This window comes from Mixophyes fleayi, chromosome 11 (assembly GCF_038048845.1).
Source record: "Mixophyes fleayi isolate aMixFle1 chromosome 11, aMixFle1.hap1, whole genome shotgun sequence".
Lineage (NCBI taxonomy): Eukaryota > Metazoa > Chordata > Amphibia > Anura > Limnodynastidae > Mixophyes > Mixophyes fleayi.
This window is the reverse complement of record NC_134412.1, coordinates 67,523,988-67,543,368: the sequence shown is the minus strand read 5'-3', so window position 1 is coordinate 67,543,368 and position 19,381 is coordinate 67,523,988. Positions and strand designations below refer to the sequence as shown.

General features: G+C 40.8%; 1 protein-coding gene across 1 annotated transcript in view; it reads left to right on the top strand.

Annotated features, from left to right (window-relative positions):
* The window catches only part of ANKK1 (ankyrin repeat and kinase domain containing 1), a 76,278-nt gene that overhangs the window by 25,087 nt on the left and 31,810 nt on the right, over positions 1-19,381 (top strand). The window contains exon 2 of the mRNA XM_075191319.1: positions 15,014-15,308. Within this exon, the coding sequence (XP_075047420.1) occupies positions 15,014-15,308 (295 nt within the window). The remainder of the gene's footprint in view (positions 1-15,013; positions 15,309-19,381) is intronic.

Below are 19,381 nucleotides of genomic sequence, written 5' to 3'. Positions count from 1 at the left end.
ACAGAGCGTGATCGGTAACCAGGGTGAACTCTCTACCAAGTAGGTAGTATAGGAATGCCTCCAGTGCAGGGGCGGGCTGGCCAGGGGGGCAGGGAGGCAACAGCCCCCACGGGCCGCTGGGTCAGACGGCTATTAGGGCCGGGGGTAGGCCGGCCGGCCGCCCCCCGGATGCAGAAAACATAGTTTTCCCCCCCGCGGCCGCATCTGATGACATCAGATGCGGCCGTGTCAGTGCACAGGCGGCCGCATCACATGACAGGGGATGCGGCCGTCTGTGTGCCCCCCGGCCATCCCTCTCCCAGCCCACCCTGCTCCAGTGCCCACTTAATGGCCAGTTACTCCTGTTCTATTGTAGTGTACTTCTTTTCCTTCATGAGGAGTTTATGGCTGGGAAAAAGAATGAGTCTGTCCTCAGCCTTCACCTTCTGGGACAATACTGCCCCCAGACTCATTCAAGAAGCATCTGTTTGGAGAAAGGTCCTCTCCCTAAACTTAGGTGCTTGTAGCACCGGTATGGTGCACAAGGCTTCTTTTAAATCTTCTCGGTCTACCTCCAAAGACTAAATTAATTTATCTAAGTTGTTTTGTTTTTTAAGAAACTTTGTCTACGGAAATAGCGAAATTTTGGACAAACTTTCGTTAGTACACGACCAACCCCAAGAAAGTCCATAGCTAAGACCTTTCTGGTTTAGGCCAATGCCTAGCGGTTTCTACCTTATCCACCTTGGATTTATCTCGGCTGACCACATAACCCATATTTTAAGCCTCTGCCTTGGCTAGTGTGCACTTAAGGGGATTCGTCGCAAGGCCGTGACTTCTTAATGACTATAAAGTAACCTCCACCTTGGGAAGATAGGACTCCCAGTCCTGACTGTAAATAACTATACCATCAAGGTAAGTAGTGGAATATTCCCAGTGAGGCTTTAGCAAATGGTCTATTACCTGCTGGAACATGGTTGGTGCCCTATGCAGGCCAAACGGCAATACCCTGTAGTGGTATAGCCCTTCAGGTGAAGAAAAGGCTGTTTTGGGTTTGGCTGAGGTAGTGAGTGGTATATGCCAGTACTCTTTTGTTAAACATAGGGTAGTCAGATATTGAATACCGGCCAGATTCACCACTAGCTCCTCCACCCACGGCATCGCATATGAGTGAAACCTAGGCACCTTATTTAATTTCCTAAAATCATTACAGAAGCGGTTGGCACACGAAGGCTTTAGCACAAGGACTATGGGATTATTCCACTCGCTAGTGGACTTCTCCAGTACCCCAAGAACATCTCCTCCACCTCTCGCTATACTGCAGCCTTCTTGCCTCAGGTATTCTATATGGTCATTGGTTAATTATAACCCCTGGTGGGTTGACAATGTCATATTCATTTAACTTGGTGCGCCCTGGAATAGCCGGAAATGTCCTTATTCCGAGCTAACATTTCTGATGCTTGAAGTCTCTGAGTCTGTGTCAGGAAAGACTCCATGGGAACTATACAGTCGTCATTTTTTACTGCTTCCAACTTTATTGTCGGGGAGTTTCCTCCACTCACAGCTTTAGAAATTTAACGTGATCGACTTGCTCTTTTTGCCGTCTACAGAGCTGCTGCACCCAGTAACGTGACGTGTAACTAGTCACCTAAGTTAAAGGTAAGTAAGGTGGCCCAGTTCATCATAACGCTTCCTTTGCCATCCCTGTACTTCTGTTAGATGGCACATTACCAACGCATCTGTTGTAGTTGAACGTATAATTGGGCCACAAACTATACTATATTTGGCTCCTTGGGTCCCTGCTGTACCTGCCCTTCCTTAAAGATGTCCAGAACTCCATGAGGTTGTCTCCCAAACAGAAGCTAAAAGGCACTGAACCCCGTTGACGTCTAGGACACCTTCCTTATTGCAAACATGAGATAGGGTAACAGGACTTCCCAATCTATTTTAGCCTGAACCACTGCATGTCTAATCATTTGCTTAAGGAACTGATCAACCAAACCGTTGGTTTGTGGGTGTTAAACTAATGTCTGCAGTCTTTGTACCCCTAGCAATTTACACAACTCCTTCATTAATCCTGAGATGAATGGAGTGCCTGGATGCGCTAGGAATTCTTTTGGGATTCCAAGTCAAATATACATTGATAGTAACTTTTTTGCAATAGTACTTGATTTAATATTCTGTATCGGAATTGCCACAGGGTATCAGGTAGCGTAAACAAGAACTACTGACACTTATTGATACCCTTGGCACACTTCTCCAAAGGACCCACTAAGTCCATAGCAATTCAATCAAATGGAACTGAAATCATAGGGAGAGGTACCAGGGGAGCTTGATAGTCTGGTTTAAGGGCCGTCTGCTGGCATACTGGGCAGGCTTAACAGTATGTTTTGACTGCCATACGGATTCCCCAACAGTGAAACCCCAGAAGCACTCGATTTAGAGTCTTCTCCTCTCCAAAATGCCCCCCAAAAGGTATGCATTGCCAGTTGTTAATACCTAAGGGACATGTACCTGTGGCACCAAGAGTTGATGAACTATTTTATCCTGTACCACCACTACCCGATATAGCAGTTCCCTTTTATTATAAATTAAGCTTCATCTCAGGCTGGTCTCTCGGGCCTTCCATACTCCATTCACTTCCACCAAATATTTATAAGCATTTTTCAAAGCACTATACTTTAGTTGGGCCCTCACAAAGTCATGGATATTAGGGACCAAAATTCACCCGCTGGCAAGGCTTCTGTTTCCTTCCAATTTTCTCCAGCCAGGACTTTTCTCACATGTCTTCTGGTTGCGACATTGGCCAAGTTGCAGACAAAGCCTGGTATCCAGGCATGTTCTGACCGATCCGGTCGGCTATAATTTCCTTGAACAGGGGAATATCTTACCCCAGAACAAGGGGGTATGACAGCCTTTGGGCTATCGCTGCTAACAGTTGCACTGTTCATCCCTTAAGAGTAATAGGATTATTGACACAGTCATATTCCCCGGTTACCCTGTAAATGCATAGGACTTTCACTGATGGTAGCCGGGTCAACAGGCCTTCTGGAACCACAGTGCCGGTACCAAGATGATTTCCTTATCTGAGTCCACCAACGATAACACCATCTATTGCTGTATCAAGACAGTCACCCGGAACAGCAGGGGGCTCCCCGGACGAGGACATGGTAAAACAAGCAGGAAACCTGGGGCCTAGCCGAACCACCGAACACTACATTGGTTCTGAATGATTTGCATAATGCCTCCAAAAGTGCCCCTGCTTGTTGCAATCAAAGCACCTCGCTGAGGTCACCTTGCGTCTTTTCCAACATCTGGTGTTGGTTGTGGGCTGAAGTCCAGCCTGACAACTTTCTTGGCTGTCCAGGCCATAACCCAGCGGTCTGGTCCAAACACTGGTGTTGGTTTTGTCCTGAAGTCCGGTCTGACAACTTTCTTAGCTGTCTGGGCCATATTTTTGACAGCATAATACCGGTCAGTAGCTGTTGCAAGCTCCTCAAACGTCTGAGGGTCGGTCTGTAGGTACCATCTATGTAATTCCCGACTTAGGTTCTGCTTGCAGTGGTTGATAGCCAGGATTTCTAACAATCTGGCCAGTGTATTTCGGTTTGCTCTAACCAACTCTTTGTTAATATTGCCAGGTATGCCAACTGGGCATGCATTGTGCACCCCGGTCTAAACCAGTCATAAAATCATTGTGCCTTTCCCGGACCTGTCACCCCTATCCACGCCAAGAGTATGGCCTTTACCTGTTCCACATAGACCTGCTGGACTTTGCCCATCAAATAAGGAGCCCGTTTCATCACCCATTCACCTGTTGGCCATTTATGCCGAGTGGCCGTCCTTTCAAACGACAACAGAAACGCCTCAACATCATACAAGGATGTCATCTTTTGCATAACAGCCGACTCATGCTCAGTCTGTTGGAGCTGACTGACCTCCAACTGTAGCTTTTGGTTACTCTCCACATAGGCCTCGGCGACAGCTAGCATTTGGCCCTTCTGGGCCTGCTGCATGGTGGCTAGATTAGAGCCCTGAGAATTTCCTTCAGCTTCCTATTTAAGTCAGTGGGATAGCGAAACTGTGCCTCCCTTAACCATACAACATTTGTATTATACTGGGCATGAAGCTGTTTTTAAGGGTTCTGAAAATGTATGCAGAGAACTTTGGGATTGTATATGACGGACATGAAGATGTATTTTTTTAATAGGCTGTAAAATTGGCATCAGGCTGCATAATATGCTAAGCAATTATTCCTGATATGTATATTACTTACTTTCTTGCCATACCACATATGCAGATTAATGATATTTTACCATTCTCCAAATACATAATATATAACTAATATATAACTTCTTGCTGTACTATGTGCATGGTATTAGCAAGTATTATCTCCCTTTTCATGGTGCATTAAAGGCTAACTCCAACCAAAAAAATTAAATATAGTTGCAGCTGGAATTAGGTGAGAAAATAAAATACTAAGTGTCTGCCAACTTGTTATATATCCAGTGTGTATAATGGTCCAAGCAGAGACAACACCACTTTTATTTTACGTATTCTTTATTTATACATTGCTTAATAGACAACAATAGTCAATCATAACAATTTACAATGAATCAATATAGCAATTCAGCTATATATATATATATCATTTTTTTTTTAGAGTTAATAAATAACAAATACAAAATACTATGAGAGAAACACATCCAGACAAGGAGAAGTGGGAGAGGGGAGAAAAGAAGGAGTAGATAGAAAGGTGCATACAAAATTGTGGAAGGTATATCAAGAAATCAAAGGGTGCAAAATTTTAAGCTGCTAATTGGAAATCTGTTTTTTCCATCTAATCAAGCTGGAAAAAACAGATATGGGTATCCCATAAGTTGGATAATAATTTGGATATGTATCGAATCATCACTATAAAAATGTTAGCAGTGTGATGATGGGAGGGCTGATGTTGTACTCGACAGGCTTTGCTTGGAATATGAAAACACCTACCTCTAGAAATTCCCATTTAAATGAATATGGATCGTAGAAAAGAGCCTGAACCAGGGGCCGACCTAGATTTTTCTTATGGGGGAGGGGGGGTGGAGGGATTTAGTGCTCCACCCCCTTTCTCTGTGCAGCCACACAATATATACATGTCCATATCTGCAGAAACCAGACAGAGGATTCTGCCAGGCCGCTCTGATTATGTCTAAACCACAGATTGTCCAGGCAGGATCTCTGTCTGCCTCTCAGCCGACGGGGACTAGAATATATAGTCTGCACTTGCTGTTGGGGGGGGGGGGGTTTCCCTGATCACACTCCCTAGATCCGCCACTGCTCTGAACAAGATCCACTAAAACAAGAGGGAGAAAGTAATGCTCAATAAATTCACATAGGAAACAGACACAGTGGGATAGAAAATTCCAGGATGCGATATAGGTAAAGGATATAATACGTGGGTAATGTTTGCTATAGGAATCTAATCAGGTGACAGTGTGGTAGATGTTTGTGTGTCCCTTAATGAAACCAATCACAACACATAGCTTTGAGCTTATCCCTCTGTGTGAAGGCTAAGAATCCAAACAGGGTAATAAAGGCTAAAGCTTAATTATCTGTTTGCAATATCTTTGGAACAGAACTTCTTATAGCAATGATTAAATGTCAGGTAATCTGGTGTGCATTAATTTTACAGCTTGTTTACCACTTAATTTGCAGAGTAACAAGTTTATCAGTTCAACTACATTTATTCAGAGGTTGAAGTAGAAATTTAGAAGTAGCGGTATGAAAAGTGTAATGGGAATGCAAGTGAATGGAATTTGATTGATTTACAATGATGGCAGTAGGTGAAGTTATGGTATGGCATACCGCCATACACCTCCCCAATTTGACCATTGCTGTTAGTGTAAAAAGCATTAATGGGTATGTTCAAGAACAGATCTTCAGTTGTAGTTATTCAATCGCAACACAATCATTCATTGTAGTATCTTGAATATCATTGTAGCAGGTCAGTTAATCCTCATACATGAAGAATGAAATGTAATGAACCGCATGTACATAGTGAAGCACTATATAATATTTATTTTAAAATGATAAAATTGCACTTAGGGCTAGATTTACTAAGCTGCGGGTTTGAAAAAGTGGGGATGTTGCCTATAGCAACCAATCAGATTCTAAGGGGTAAATGTATCAAAGTGCGAGTTTGCCAGCGTGTTTAAATTGCGGAAAATCGCGGGTGTTTACCCGCGATTTTTTTTAAAAAAAATGGAAATGTATCAAGCTGCGATTTTGACACTCATGTTCAAAATCGCTGGTCATCTCTGGCGATTTTGAGCGATGTAAACACTCCCGAGTTTAGCTAACTCTCCTGTGTTTGGCAAACTCTCCTGTGTTGTAACAGTGAGATGTAAACACATCACTGTTACACTGACCTGTCATACAGCTGCCAGAGCTCCGGCAGCTGTTAAAATGTTAAAGAACAGATAAAAGTTGGAAAAAAAAAAAGCGTGAGGTCCCCCCCGCTATTTATGCTTAACCCTAGTGCTGCCTTAAGCATAAATAACGGGGGGACCTCACGCTTTTTTTTTTTCCAACTTTTATCTGTTCTTTACCATTTTAACACTGCCAGGGCAGTATAACAGTGATGTGTTTATACAACACGCTGCTATCAAGCAGCGTGTTGTATCTGGCGTGTTTTGAAGCAAACTCTCCTGAGTTTGCTAACTCGCAGCTTCATACATTTGAGAGCTGTATAGCTGCAGTGGCAAACAGTCGGGAGTTTGATCACTGGCGATTTTGCAAACAGCGATTTTGACAGAAGCATAACTCTGGCGATTTTGCATGAAATCTCAGCTTCATACATCGGCGAGTTTCAACTCTCCTGAGAAAATCGCTGGAGTTGCAAACTCGCAGCTTGATACATTTACCCCTAGGTGTCATTTTGTAGAAGGTACTAAATAAATGAAAACTAGAATCTGATTGGTTGCTAAGTGCAACATCCCCACTTTTTCAAACCTGCAGCTTAGTAAATCTAGCCCTTAGAGTGTAAAGTAGACCTGAGATGGGTGGTAGAGACCCTTTTGGGAGGGCTTACCTAGGACGTCTGCGCTTTGTTTTTTTGTTGTTGTTGTGAGGGTGGGTGCTGTAAAGTAGACCTATCTGCACTCAGTGTGCTCCTCATGCTTGTCAGCATGGAATACTGCCAGGGTTCCATGAAAATGAACCTCTGTGATCGCAACCACCGCTGTGCTCGGTTGTAGGAGCCTGGTGACATCAGTTCCAGTATACATGAGTGGATTCCCTGCTGTATGTTCATCCCTACATATTTCGAAGAGTAGACTTCGGCAGGGGGTACCTCTTCCTTTTTTACCATAACATTGACTCATCCTGAGCTGAAATTCACACAGCTTTCTCTAACAGCCACCACCTATCCCATTGCACCTATATCCTATGTGAAAATATGAATCTGGTAGGCACAGTCATACTTACCTAAGTATATTTTCTCTATATATTCCACTTCCAATATCTGTACTTCAGTTTCACCATTTGCAACATCTTCTTATAAAAGGGGATCATGTTAACTAATCATTTCTAAGCAATACTTACCATTGGTAGGAACAATCTGCATCTCTACATACTGAATTAGATTTATTATATAACACCACCTACGTGATCGGTCATATCTGGTAAGGGACCAACACATTAAAAGTGAACAACACATTAAAATGTTATATTTGAGTCATATTACTGAGGTTCACTGCTCAGTTGACATTTCACATAAACTGTCACTTAAATTTATTTTATTTGATCAGATTCAGGAGGCGAACTAAAGATTAGTGGACATATGTTATGTATTATACCTGTGTCTTTTTGCTATCATTCACATCATGTTCATGACTCTAACTAAGATCACTAGCAATTTTTTATTTTCATATTGATGTATTTTGTATTTAAGTTGAAAACGATGTTACACATGTTACACACAATCCGTTATGTCTTGATTACTATGTTTAATCAGTGCTATAAAGACTAATGAAACCAAAAGGAAACGGCACAGACGGTGCCTAATACGTTGTTACACTAACTGGATCTTTAAATGGAATGCTTAATGGTAACCATGGAAACAAGCCCCACTCATACATCAATCAGAACATCTATATACAGTTTATAGTGATATAAGATGTGTCAGACCTTCACACACACGTCCCTGATTAAGTCACATGACAAGTGACAAAACACATTGGACCTTGCCCCCCAACCACGAGCAAACAGCCAGACTCAGAGTAAATTAAACTAAATTTTCCAAATCATCATCATCATCACTTATTTATATAGCTCCACTAATTCCGCAGCGCTGTACAGAGAACTCACTCACATCAGTCCCTGCCCCACTGGAGCTTACAGTCTAAATTCCCTAATATAGACACATACTCACACACAGACAGACTAGGGTCAATTTTGATAGCAGCCAATTAACCTACTACTATGTTTTTGGAGTGTGGTAGGAAACCGGAGCACCCGGAGGAAACCCACACAAACACAGGGAGAACATACAAACTCCACACCGATAAGGCCATAGTAGGGAATCGAACTCATGACCCCAGCGCTGTGAGGCAGAAGTGCTAACCACTAGGCCACTGCGCTGCCCGAATCTTCTAACTGTTGCTGCCAGATTTGACTTCCACGTATCTCTCACACTTGGATCACACTGCCACTCAGGATATACCTTTTTTTTTTCCTGTTAAGAAGATTTGCGTTTTGACTACTATAGAAATTGAACTATTATGAACTAATTTACCATGTGCTTATAGACGTTTATTCCTTGATATACCACAGTGTATATATTTTCAATCATGTGGTGTGTTTAATATTTTTAAAGTTGTTTATTTTATCTTATCTCCATTCTGCTACATATTTCTTTTTCTTTTTCTTACTTAAACAAATCTCTGGAGTCCAGAGAAACAATTTGGACCAGACAGAGACACAAATGTATTTCCTAATTTTAATACAAAGGAATGGTTATACCTATTGTAAGCCTAAGCCAGTGGATCCCAAACTTTCTCAGTTCGAGGCACCCTTAGGGTCTCCATAATTTTTTCAAGGCACCCCTAAGCCAAAATAATTACCAAGTAGTCCCCCACTTTGCTTACCAACGGCCCTGGCCACGGCACCCCTGTGAGATCGCCATGGCACCCCAGGGAGCCGCGGCGCACAGTTTGGGAACCACTGGCCTGAGCAAAAGAAAAGATTAAGAGACTGTATTATCATTAACCAGTATTGACTGTTTTAATGTGGATTTAAGGATACATCTGATTAGACCACAGGACTCTTGTAATCATTACTGTGATCATTACCATGCTATTCTATATGTTTGAGTTGCCTTATAATCAGAGCTCACTGTTTCTATTGGAAACATAAACTGAGTTTCATGAGTGTTTCCATTTAGTACATGATATCGTATTCTCCTCAGGTTAGCTCACAATCTGTTTGTTTGTTCAATATACATGACTAAGCTATACTGAATATTCTGATACTCTGTTTATGTTACCCTCTGTGAAAAATATTCACATCTTAAGGTGCCAATAATAAGAAGTGAGATCTGCATAGGAGCGAAGGGTAATAAAAGCTGTGCTGTATTCTTAACTGAGTTATTCTCTGGAGGTAAGGATTAACTATTGGTGGTACACCCATCCGGTGTCATAGGGGAGGGGTTCAGAGGTTATAAGTTAGATGGGCGGAGTATTATTCAGCCTTGCAGATCTGGACGTTGCCCGCCTACCCTCCCTGATTCGTTTGGTTCCTGAGAACACGAGGGGTCGGCTGGATATTGTTCAGGATGGGTATCAGTCTATGGTGGAAGACATGGCTGTCCGCGAAGATGGATGGAGTTTCGGCCGGAAAACGCAGTCAGTCGACGGCCAGTGGTTGTTTGGGCGCACATTTACAGTATTGGGCATGGTGAACCCATCTCTCTTTGAGTGAATCGGCTATTAGTCTCAGTTTAAGTTACCGCCCCTGTGGGTTGCCCTGTAGTTGCTTTCCGTATAGCCCAGAGGTTGGGTGGGCTCTGTAGAATCAGGACGTGGTGCCCCGTCCAGGTAGATATGTGCGCCCGGGGTTGTTTTGGTTTGTCCCCCGCTTGAACCCAGGGGTTGATGGTGCCCCAGATGGAAAATCCTAAGGATATGCTAGGACAGTTGGGTTTTGCCTGGCACGCGTCGGATTGACTGCTTTATTCTCCTCCACCATAGTAAATAAATCATTTAATTTTTCCACACTCAAGTTTTGTGTCGTTAATCTAAGGTAATAGTTGAATAAAAGGAAGAAGGTGTAAGAGGTTAAGATATCAGACATAAGCCTTTTATAAATATTATCATAGCACCTTCTGACACTATTGTTACCAGATTGTTAATATTCATCACTTCATGTTGGTTGTTAGTTATCGCTTGAAAATATGTTTTTTTCTCTACATTTAACTAAGGATTGGTGCTGCATTCCTGATTCTGTTCCCACCTCTGCTAGGAGCGTTATTCGATTTATATTTTTCTGTTACTGTCCAGGAACTAATATTTAGACCATCAGCGACTTATAACCCTTATATAAAACCTATGGCGCAGGATGTTTTCACCATTAGCAGCCACTTTTCCCAGAAACACACTGTTCACTGGTACACAGATGCCCCCTGGACCCGATCCCAGTAGTGTATAGTTGTTAACAGCTGTGAGTTTGGTAGAGTCAGGGAAACTCACAGCTATGGAGCAACACATAGACAAAAGAAGACAGATGTTACACAAAAGAGGATATTTAACTGGCAAGCCGAGTCAGAGGACAAGAGAGGTACAATAAACATGCAGATAGTTCAAGGGCAGGCAGAGATCCAAAAGCAAAGTCCAATAAACATAGCCAAGGTCAAACACACTGAATCCAACAGCAGGAGATATACCAATGCATATAGAACAAAGATACAGAAACTAGCCTAGTTAAACCTAACACCAGCAAGACAAGTATCGCAATGAATGTATTTATGTAAGTCCTGGCCAATCAGCTGCTGGGTAGATATCATGTGACCAGAAAGTGTTGACTGATCAGCTGCTAGGTAGTGAGCAGTGATGAGGCTTGCAAGAGCAGATAAATCAGCTGTAATGGGGAATCCCTGTTAGCAGCTCAAAAAGCAGAGTGCTTAGCAACCTCCAGCTCTATAGACAACAGAGCAGCAAAAACATATCCACAGAGCACCAGTAAGTAGTTTTTCTGAATTTATTTTACCTCATCTTAATCAACACAAAACTAGCAAGACTCTGCAAACATTACCGGCAGCGGTGACCTTTTGATGTATAGGGTGAAAATGCCAGTTTTTCAACAGAGATAGGACTTTTTATCTTTAAATTAATAGATCCCTATGCTTGATTTGGATAAGACTCAGCAGCTATTAACTTCCCCTGTAGAACAATTTTAATGTAGGCATATAGCATCAAAAATGTCCTGGTGTTCTTTAATATATTGCCAAAAATAACAATTTCTTCTTGTTTGTAATATGGTTAAACCTGTATTGCATCCCTCTGTTCGTCCTATATCTCTTTTTCACTTTAATAAGTAGCACGTAAAAGCAGTTCTAATTATTTTAATGTGCTTTATTTTAATTGTGACACAACATTGTCTGTTCTTATGAATGTCCTTTCTTAATTCTAATAGCTCACATTGTGTGGTTCAAATTCTTTAAATATTATTATTTTAATTGCATGGCTAAATTACTCTATAAACACCTTTTTCACTCAAATAAATATATTGTAGCTGCAGTTCAAATTCTTTTGATAGCTTTATAATAATTGCAACACTATATTGTCTGTTCTTTACATGCCTCTTTTTCACTTAAATGCATAGCATAATAGATGTGGCAAAAATAAATTATAATAAATTATAATATAATTAATACACTCAATTTTATTAAATAAAATATGTTAAATATGTAAAGTAGGTAGGTCACTAATAAGGATAATCTGTAAAACGTGTGTAAAACCAAAAGAAGCTGGAAAAAATCCTTTCCTATGTCCCATTCACATTAGTTATATTAGAGAAAGAAGGATGGTTCTGGTGGTGAAGAAATCTAGATGGACAGAATTTCATATGAAATGTTGTTTTAACTACTGGATAAACTAATCAGTTCACATTTTTCAAAACGATGTGTTTGAATTACCAAATCAATAGCATAGTACTTTAATAGAGTCATTCATCTTTAATACCAATGCATGCAGATGTGGCTTTTGTAGCGAATAATTTCACCATTTAGTTGGGCCTTACATGAATATAATAAGCAAGATTAATTTTGGCTAGTATGAATAAAAGATGAGACTTTTGAATGTAAATTTGAAATGAAGTGGTGGTTATTAAGACAATATTCACATGATATGATTCCATGAATAACAGTATCATGCATTCCCCATGATTGTCTAGCAGTATAATTAAAATATAATTAAACATCTAGTTACTTGAATCAAAATCATTTGTATGGAGGTGTTACCTACATTGAAGTTCTTACTGTAAATACACTTGGGGGAAGGGGGTATTTAAGAAGACGGTAAAAGAAAAAAGTTGGTGTTGTCCATAGTATCTAATTAGATACTCTATTTTTTTATATAGACAGTGTATAAAATAAAAACAAACACCTGATTTGTTGCTATTGGTAATATTACATTTTTATTTGCGCCAGTTTTCATAAATGTTCCTCTTCATGATCATCTTTGATTTTTATTATTATTAATTTTTATTTATAGGGCGCCACAAGGTGTCTGTGGCGCCGTACAGGGACAAAAACGAATTACAATACAAGGTGAGACAGCACAGTACAGTAAACATAAAGCACAGTAACTCAGTAAGCTCATTGCACAGCTAGTGAGGGCGGGGGCAGTATCCGCAAATGACGGGGCCCAAAAGGAGGGCGCGGAAGACAGGGAGACCCCCAGAGGGGGGAGGAGGGCCCTCGAGTAGGTAGCTGGAGAGTAGAGTTAGAAGTGGTGGAAACAGGAGGAGAGATGGCCCTGCTCAGAGGAGCGTACAATCTAAGGGGAGGGGTGGACAGACGGAGAAACGCAGGGGAGAGAGGGAGAGTAGAGGGACAGAGGCAAGGAAGGGGAAAGAAGGGGGAGAGGCAGAGGATAAGGTAGGTAGTTAAGTGGGAGACTGGAAGGCTTTAAGAAAAAGGTAAGTTAATCATGGTGATCATCTATTATAGTCAGACCAATGAGAAATATAATTAAATTGGTTGCTACTGATTCACACTCTGCCATGCCGCATTGGCCCCCCTTCATCACCCTGTGCCATGCTGCTTTGGCTCCCCTTCATCTCCCTGTGCCATGCTGCTTTGGCCCCCTCTCACACTCTGCCATGCTGCCTTTGCTTCCCCTTCACACTCTGCCATGCTGCCTTTGCTCCCCCTTACTTCCGTTCGCTCACTTACCTTTTCTATCGGCTTCTTTCTTCTCTTTTCTTCTCATCTTGTCTTCTGTCTTCTTGCCGACTCCTTTCTGCGCCACTCCTCACTGAACGTCGGATGTGATGATGTCATGCCCGACATTCAGTGCAAACGGAGCAGAAAGGAGGGAGGAGGGGTGCCGGTGCCACGATCACGTGAGTATTTTTTTATTATTATTTATTTATTTATTTATAAGGTACCCGCTCCCCCCACCAACGAAGAGGGGAGCCATCAGGATCCGGACTTACCGGGGGATACCCCGGCTTCCCGGAGGGCCAGTCTTCTCTGCTCTACTAGACAGGACAGTGCAGTCTCCCTACTTCTCTCTACTTCTATTGTTACTAGGTTAATCCTCTGGTGGGAAATCACATTATCCCTTATGACCAATTTAGATTAGCCCTACTATTAGGACAGCAGAGAAGTCATACAACAATAGTTGTATTTTTAAATCACTTATGCACTACATTTTATCATCCCCATTTGTTTGTATTCTCCTTTTTTTGTTATTTCGCTCAATCAATTGTCCTCATCTATTTATTTTTTTTAAGATACTAATAAAAGTGATATTTTAATTTATACTTTGAGGAGTGCCTCAACTATACACTCACTTTTTCTCAGCCCATGTTACTACTGTTTATTAGTGTAGGGTGCACCCTCTGAATAACAATATTATTAACTACTTATGTCATTAATGACTGTTTAAATTCTTATACCTAGTGCGGTTTGTTTTTCTCCCCCTCTCAGTATAAAAGGTATGGCTGATTGAAATATTATTGTTACAATGGTATAGCTGATGCATTATAAATAACACTAATAAGAACGAATACAACTGGATTTTGTAATAAACTATTATGCTACATTAAAAGGCAGCAAAATATAATTTAACATACACTTATTGGGCCTGATTCATCAAGAAAAGTAAATAAAAAATGAGCAACTTTGAACCTCGGCAAAGCTATGATGTGTTGGAGGGGGAGGAAAATTTAATATGTGAGGACAGATTTATAATTGGGGTAGAGCATGTCCAAAATCAGCTTTTAATGTCAGTGTAAAAATAAAGCTATCAAGTATTTGCATCCTGCATGAAAAAACAGCCAGTATTTTCCTTATGTGCAAAATAATAAACTCATTTGCACCCCTTGCATTGCAACATGGTTTTGCCAAGGTTCACAGTTACTCATTTTTTTGCTTTAATTTCCTTAATGAATCAGGCACATTGCCTTTACACTGTAGAGAAAGCTTTTTTGTGAGCTTAACCAATATGTATGAAAACACAACCTTTTAGTAGACCAGGAACAAGCCAGCGAAGCACTTAGTATTTCATGCCTCACTAATGTCCTGGGTTCCTGTGAATTTATATCCTGTAGGCCATGAATATGGGTTTATCTCACATAATGGCTGCCTTCAATGCATGTAGGGTTCTGGTACACTAGGTCCATCCTTCATAATTGGACTGGTTCACCCAGAAATAAATATTTCAAAAAATTAATTTGCTATAAACAAAATTTAAAAGATATTAATAATAATTAAGACTTTCCTTAAATTAAAAGCTCAGAAAGTTATTTTAAGCTTTTCTTTATGCAGCACAACATACAATAGTCTGATGGAGGAAGCATCCAAGATGGAGAAGATAAAATTCAGATACATTGTACAAATTTATGGAATTTGTATTAATCCTCTTGGAATTGTGATGGAATTTATGGAAAATGGGTCTCTGGAGAAACTGATTCCCACACACACCCTAAGCTGGCAGTTAAAGTTCCGTTTCATTCATGAGATAGCTCTGGGAATGAACTTTCTCCATATTATGAAGCCTCCACTTCTACATTTGGATCTAAAGCCTGGGAATATTCTACTGGATGAGCATTTACATGTGAAGGTAGGTAATGGCAACCTACATTTAAAATACAAATTTTAATGTCTTTCAGATATGGAAAAAGAACTGTACTGACTACCCTGACAGAGAAGACAATCACATGAGAAGTCCGATTCAATAGTACACTGAAAAAACTTCCATAAAAAGCTACTTACCGGTAGGCAGATTACTTCATATCACAAGTCGCTGTCTTGGCGACTGTAGAAAATGACGTCATCAGCAACCACTACTTGGCTTAAAGCGGCGATAGACTGACCCGTCTGTCATTTATATCATGAAAGTATTATTTTAGAGGTTAGAGGTGTTAGGGGTATTAGGGTTACGAGTTAGGGTCAACCATAATCCTAACCCTAACCCCTAAAATAATACTTACATGACTTACAGTCGGCAAGAGAGAGAATCGTGATATGAAGTAAAATCTGCATTCTGGTAAGTAGTTTTTTTTGCAAGTCAGTGTACTATTGAATCGGACTCCTTATGTTGTTGTCTTCTCTGTTGGGGTAGTCAGTACCGTGAAACTGACTACCATCGACATTTACACTGTCTAGTCAGTGATTATTTAGGTCTACATTGGGTTGTTTAATAAAGATGTGCTAACAAATGAAATGAAAAAAGCATTTTCTGCTTAGCAATAAAGTGCCACAGACTGCAACAACATTTAGATGGCTTCCTAAGGCCATTGTCACATGAATAACAAAATGTTAGTTGTGTAGCTTAAGAAATGAAGCATGTGACAGGAACCCAAACTCTACATAGACCATTATGTCCTGGAAAATACACAGCTCATTATAGCTCATGTGACAATAGCCTAAATTGCTGAGGTGCAGCTGTTTTTATAGCCCACGTGACAATAGCCTAAATTACTAAAGTACAGCTGTTTTATAGCTCATGTGACAGTAGCCTAAATTGCTAAAGTGCACCTGGTACTTCTGTAGATATTTAAATATTCTTCGTTTCACATTTCCAAAACTCTGATTTAATTATCTATTTTTAGGAAGTGGAAGATCACATGATGTTTTTAACTCATATTTTTAGCTATTGTAGTTTTTTATTCTTCTATTTAAGACTACTGAATCCGAGCCACCCTTTAATACCTACAAGAAAACATGTTGTTTTAAATCTATAGAATGTGTGCCACAATGAGTACCTCAGCCGGATTAAAGGTGTACCATAGTATGCCAAATATAAATAAAAAAATATAAATCATTAGTAAAAAATAAAACATACAAAATTAATCGTAAGAGAGAGAGAAATGAGGTTTGGGGTTCCAGGTCTAGATAGACATGCCGAGGAGGGAAGTCAGTTATCATGGAAAATATATGCAAATATAGCGAGTACATTAAATCAGATCCATGACAGACAGCTATAGCGTAGGTGCAAGCGACATGAGGTTTAAGTGAGCAACAGAAACTATAGATACTAGCTTAGTGGTTGTAGTTTAACTTCACCTATATGAAAATGGATGAGAGCTAAAAGAGAGAAGTAAGATTCAGGAGAGAAAACACTAGTATACTATTAACAGAGCAGGAGGAGATGAGCAAAGTGGGTAATACTCCTGGTGCAGTAGGGAAGTGTCAGCTCTTAGGACTAGCAAACAGAATATTGTCTGTTAAGCCTGAGAGTGGGTGAGATGATACATTAATATTGTGCTATGACCTTTGAGTATGATTCATCCAGAGAATGTCGTAAATATTATACTACAAAAAGTAAGTATGATTCATCCATAGTCTATGTATAATCACTGTAAAATAATTCCAAATCATTTATTCACTGAAGATGACCTTGCACCTAACATTTTCATGAGTTATGTCTATGCACCATTTCACATGCCCCATTTGCTGCACCTTCACCAAACTTGCACGTACAAGTTTGCTCACATTAACCCAAACACTCTGGACTGAGAACAGTGAGAGGCAACTTAAGGGCAACACCAGATAGGTTTCATGAAGTGCATGCTACTGGATCGTATCCATGCCAATAGGGGTTATATAAACATTACTATCAAAATGGTACATGTTAAAGTATCAATGTCCATCCACACTTAGCTACTATTATTATTATTATTATTATTATTATTATCGTTTATTTGTAAGGCACCACAAGGTTTCCGCAGCGCTGTACACGGTACGAACAGTAGACTATACAGTACAGAACAAAAAACACAAAGTATCAGTACTTCAGAAACTCTGGGCAGGCAAATACAGTAGAGACGGAGTGGAAGAACAGGTATGGAGACAGGAGGGAAGAGGGTCCCTGCTCATAAGAGCTTACATCCTAAGGGAGGGTAAACAAATCAAGCACAGAAGGTAGCCAGTGAAGCAAAGGGGAGAGAAAAAAGGGGCCAGGGGAGAAACAGAAGAGATGAGAGGTTAAGTGGATGGTTGGTAGGCCTTAAGGAACAGGTGAGTTTTAAGTGTCCGCTTGAAGGAGCACAGATTGGGTGAGAGACGGATGGAGCGAGGGAGGTCGTTCGAGTGAAGGGGGGCAGCGCGGGAGAAGTCTTGGATTCTAGAGTGGGAAGAGGTGATCAGAGTGGTGGAGAGGCGGCCATCATTGGCCGAGCGCAGGGAGCGGGCGGGAGTGTGAATGGAGAAGAGGTTAGAGATATAAGGGGCAGTAGATTGGGAGAGAGCCTTGTAAGTGGTGGTAAGGAGTTTGAAAAGGATTCTGTAGGGGAAGGGGAGCCAGTATAAGGCAAGACAGAGAGGGGAGGCAGAGGAGGAGCGGCGTGAGAGGAAGATGAGTCTCGCAGCCGCATTGAGTATAGAGCGGAGGGGGGCAAGGTGGGAGCAGGGGAGGCCAGTGAGGAGGAGGTTGCAGTAGTCGAGGCGGGAGATAATGAGAGCATGGTTGATAGTAACTAACAGGAAATTCAGACAGGACAGACATATCCTGCCCCATTGTGGCTCTATCAGGATGCAGTTACTTTAGGTCAGGGCTGTGGAGTCGGTACGCCGAACCATCGACTCCGACTCCTCTATTTTACCACTGACCAACTCTGAATCTGACTCATTCATAAATGGCAAATGTATATTAATTTGTAGTAACAAATTTATGTTAGTAGAATGGTAGCACAAGGCATTTTCATCACACACTGTAAATCATGGCTTATTTCACTGCTAGTTTTGATAAACAAACAAATCTTTCTATTTCTTTTACTGCAAGTGAGAAATTTTGCTGATATGTATTTAAATTGTCCTCTGTGACCTGTGATGAGGTATCAATTTCTAAGTGGCAACACTTTGTATGCTCTTTGTGATCCAAATACTAGTCAAAATCAAATTCATCCTCAGTCGATGAGTGTGAAGACATAGCGGCAACACTAGCTTCTTCTTCCGCCTGACATACCTGTAGCCTATTCATCCTAATTGCTACCTCAATCAGAGCATCTTTCCCTTTTGTCAGCTGTTGATCATCCAGCAGATTCAGGTGCATTTAGTCTGCATAAATAGCTGTCAAAAGAGTCTTGGCAGCTACAGATTTACTCCCTCTTGTTTTCGATCAACAGAACAACCTTCCCCTGCTGTGCTTGTCTATGTTTTTTTGTTTATTTTCTTGGCTTTCTCCTCCTGCCGTTTTGCATTTTTATTTTGTTACTTGAGTCAGAGTGGGTACATTTTTTCAACACCAACTCCCCCCAAAATTACCTTAGACTCCGACTCCACGACTCCAACTCCACAGCCCTGCTTTAGACATCTCTATTGGTCTACGTATGTCATGGTTGGCTGATGATTGTATATGAGTTTTTTATATGTGTCCCTGATTTATCATTTGGACAGCCTAGTTTTTAATCTGCATGCAGTAATATCAGTTCCACGGAATACTTCCCACAGTGTTGATGATTTAACTCTTTGGTAGTGATATTCTAAATATGTTTTATAACAAAAGATGTATGCCCTAGGCATGACTTTAAAGTTGATAATACTGACGGATGACAAATAATACATTTTTAAATGTATATGCTGCCAGAACACATCAATGTCAGAATTTCAAATATGCTGATATCTGTAATTCAAGGTGCATGCATATATATTATTTACTATAAGAGAAAGGATGATCTATAAATCTTTGTTCTG